This window comes from Cicer arietinum, chromosome 4 (genome assembly GCF_000331145.2).
Source record: "Cicer arietinum cultivar CDC Frontier isolate Library 1 chromosome 4, Cicar.CDCFrontier_v2.0, whole genome shotgun sequence".
NCBI lineage: Eukaryota > Viridiplantae > Streptophyta > Magnoliopsida > Fabales > Fabaceae > Cicer > Cicer arietinum.
The window spans coordinates 45,007,482-45,010,472 of NC_021163.2; the positions used below are offsets into that span (position 1 = coordinate 45,007,482).

Sequence of the window (2,991 nt, forward strand, 5' to 3'; positions counted from 1 at the left end):
AAATGAATAGAAAGAAAGTGAAAATGCAGGAAGAACTTGATTGAGTATTCAAGCTGATAAACTTAATACCATTATTAGATTGAAAAATAATAAAATTAAATAAAATGAATAGAAAGAAAGTGAAAATGCAGGAAGAACCGTGAAAGAACTAGCAAACATGGGATGGGAAATAAGCATAGGAAAAAGTGGGATGGGATGCGTGGTAGGAAATATTAATATTTCTTTATATATTTTTTTTTGTTTTGCTTTGGATTGTTGTTGTTGTTTTTTTTATTGTATTTTTAATGTTAAATATAATTATTACAATTTTTACAAATAAACATATTTTAAATTATTTTTATTTTGTAGGACATAATTAAGGTATTACAACTGCCCCTATTTAATTATATTTTACGTGGTAAAAAGATAATTAAATATAAGGACCTAAATTTTGTTCAAGTGAAAGTAATGTTGCTGATTGCCAAAAATAAAAATATAAAAAAAATGACTAAGACCAGGTTTACGGACGTAAATAAAAAGTATGATAGTCTTCAGATTGATTACTGATGCATAGATCGACGTAGATAAAATGATCGTCTTCGGATTGCTTATCGATGCGTTGATCGATGTAGATAAAATGATCGTCTTCGGATTGGTTACCGATGCGTTGAGCAATGATCGTCTTCGAATTGCAGAAGGTGCTATGCAGAAGGTGGTGTATCCTTCTTCTTCTTTCTTTATATTAGAAACAACAAACAAACAAAACTCTTTTTTAGTTGCAATCTTTTTTTTGTAAAATCAATCCCTCATGATCTCTCTCCCCTTCACGTTGATTTTGTCTTCTAATATATATAGGCTAAAATGAAGAAGAGGTGTGTTCATGGTATAAATTAAATGTATGGATTTTACCTGCTTTTCCAATTAGATCAAGCAAACTCATACAATTAAGGGAATGAGAGGCTGGGCTTTTTGATTGAGTATTCAAGCTGATAAACTTAATACATTATTAGATTGAAAAATAATAAAATTAAATTAAATGAATAGAAAGAAAGTGAAAATGCAGAAACAGGAATAACCAGTAAACGTGAAAGAACTAGGAAACGTGGGATGGAAAATAAGCATAGGAAAAAGTGGGATGGGATGCGTGGCAGGGAATTTTAATATTTTTTTATATATTGTTTTTGTTTTGCTTTGGATTTTTTTTGTTCGTTTTTTTTTTTGTATTTTTAATGTTAAATATAATTATTACAATTTTTACAAATAAACATATTTTAAATTATTTTTATTTTGTAGGACAAAATTGAGGTATTACACATGTTATAGGTACAAATTTTTGACTACTATATATTTAACTAAAAACTAAGTGGACACACAAGGTGGATTCTCCTCTTCCAATTAAATTTTGTTGATACTTACACTACAAGAAAACTGGCGATTAGCCACGGTTTATTAGCCACAATCACGATGATCATAGGTAATTTAAAAAATTTGCCCCGGTTGAACGTGGCTAACATTATAATAAGTGTGCTTCCTTATTTTCCATTTTCGCTCATTTTCATTTTCCCTCGTTTCTCAATTTGCTCTTTTTTTTTTCTTCAGATTCCCTCTTTTCCATCTAAATCCCTAAAACTCTAGACTCAACAATAACGCTCTCATTTAAACTCCAGACTCAATAATAACGCTCTCAATTCGCTCTTTTTTTTTCTTCAGATTCCCTCTTTTGTTTCACCACCGTTGCCACGATTTCGACCCATTCGACCCTACCTTTCACACTTACGTCAGCGTACGACATTGTAAGTAAAACAAATCTTTAAATTTGCAGTGAATGTGAATACGTTTAATTTCTATTTTGAATTTTTTAGGTTTACTTTTTGGCAACTGATACCAACAAATAAAGACTTGCTCTTTTCATCTCCTTCTTCAGGTTCTGTTTTTTATCTTCAAGTTCTGTTTTTTACAAACTTATTTGGTGATTATGTTTTTTAGAGTGTGTCTTTTTATTGTGGTAGTTGGAGGATTTTGTGCTTTTGTTTTTAGAGTTGGAGATTGTTGAGTTTATAGTGATTTTTTTTATTGTGGTAGTTGGAGAATTTTGTGTTTTCTATTCATACCAAAGCATGATAATATATGAAAATTAACAAAATAATTAACAAATATTTCAACAATATATACTTTTCATAACTAATGCAACTATGAAAATAAATACTCAAATTATAAAGAAATTTTAGGACTTGTGAAACAAAATCGGATTGTTGACAGGTTTCTAGTCTTCTAGTCTTTCAATAAGCTTCTAGTCCGTATTTTGCCACATACGTGGGTTCGGTCCTCCAAGGCCCCTTGCCTTGAAAGAATTCACAGGCGGCCACCATAAAAAATTCAATCAATAATCAACAATATATACTTTTCATAACTAATGCAACTATGAAAATAAATACTCAAATTATAAAGAAATTTTAGGACTTGTGAAACAAAATCGGATTGTTGACAGGTTTCTAGTCTTCTAGTCTTTCAATAAGCTTCTAGGCCGTATTTTGCCACATACGTGGGTTCGGTCCTCCAAGGCCCCTTGCCTTGAAAGAATTCACAGGCGGCCACCATAAAAAATTCAATCAATAAGGGGAGATCTGCTGCTTACTACTCATGGAAACATTAACATTCGATCTATACTATAGTCAAGTCGTCGACCTATCTTTCTGATCTCTCTTCCTTCTATTTATCAGATTTTTGGCCCTTGGTTTGGTGAATTTAAGTTGGCCTTAGGTGTAAAAAAAAGGACCCACAGTTACTGCGCGCTTGTTGGTAGGTTTTCTATTGTTGGCAAGCTTCTTGAAAAAAATTGGATACCTTAAATGCCTTAATAATTTATGATTGTATACCTTAAATGCCTTAATAATTTATGATTGTATACGTTAAATGCCTTAATAATTTATGATTATATACCTTAAAAATTTCTAGTCTTTTTCTTGTTGGCAGGTTTATGATTGTATAATAGTAAAATTTAATTTCTTTATA

General features: G+C 30.7%; 1 protein-coding gene across 1 annotated transcript in view; it reads right to left on the minus strand.

Annotated features, from left to right (window-relative positions):
- LOC140920077 (uncharacterized) overlaps positions 1–1,771 on the minus strand; it is a 13,444-nt gene extending 11,673 nt beyond the window's left edge. The window contains exon 1 of the mRNA XM_073367389.1: positions 1,744–1,771. Within this exon, the coding sequence (XP_073223490.1) occupies positions 1,744–1,771 (28 nt within the window). The remainder of the gene's footprint in view (positions 1–1,743) is intronic.
- Positions 1,772–2,991: the final 1,220 nt, after the last annotated feature.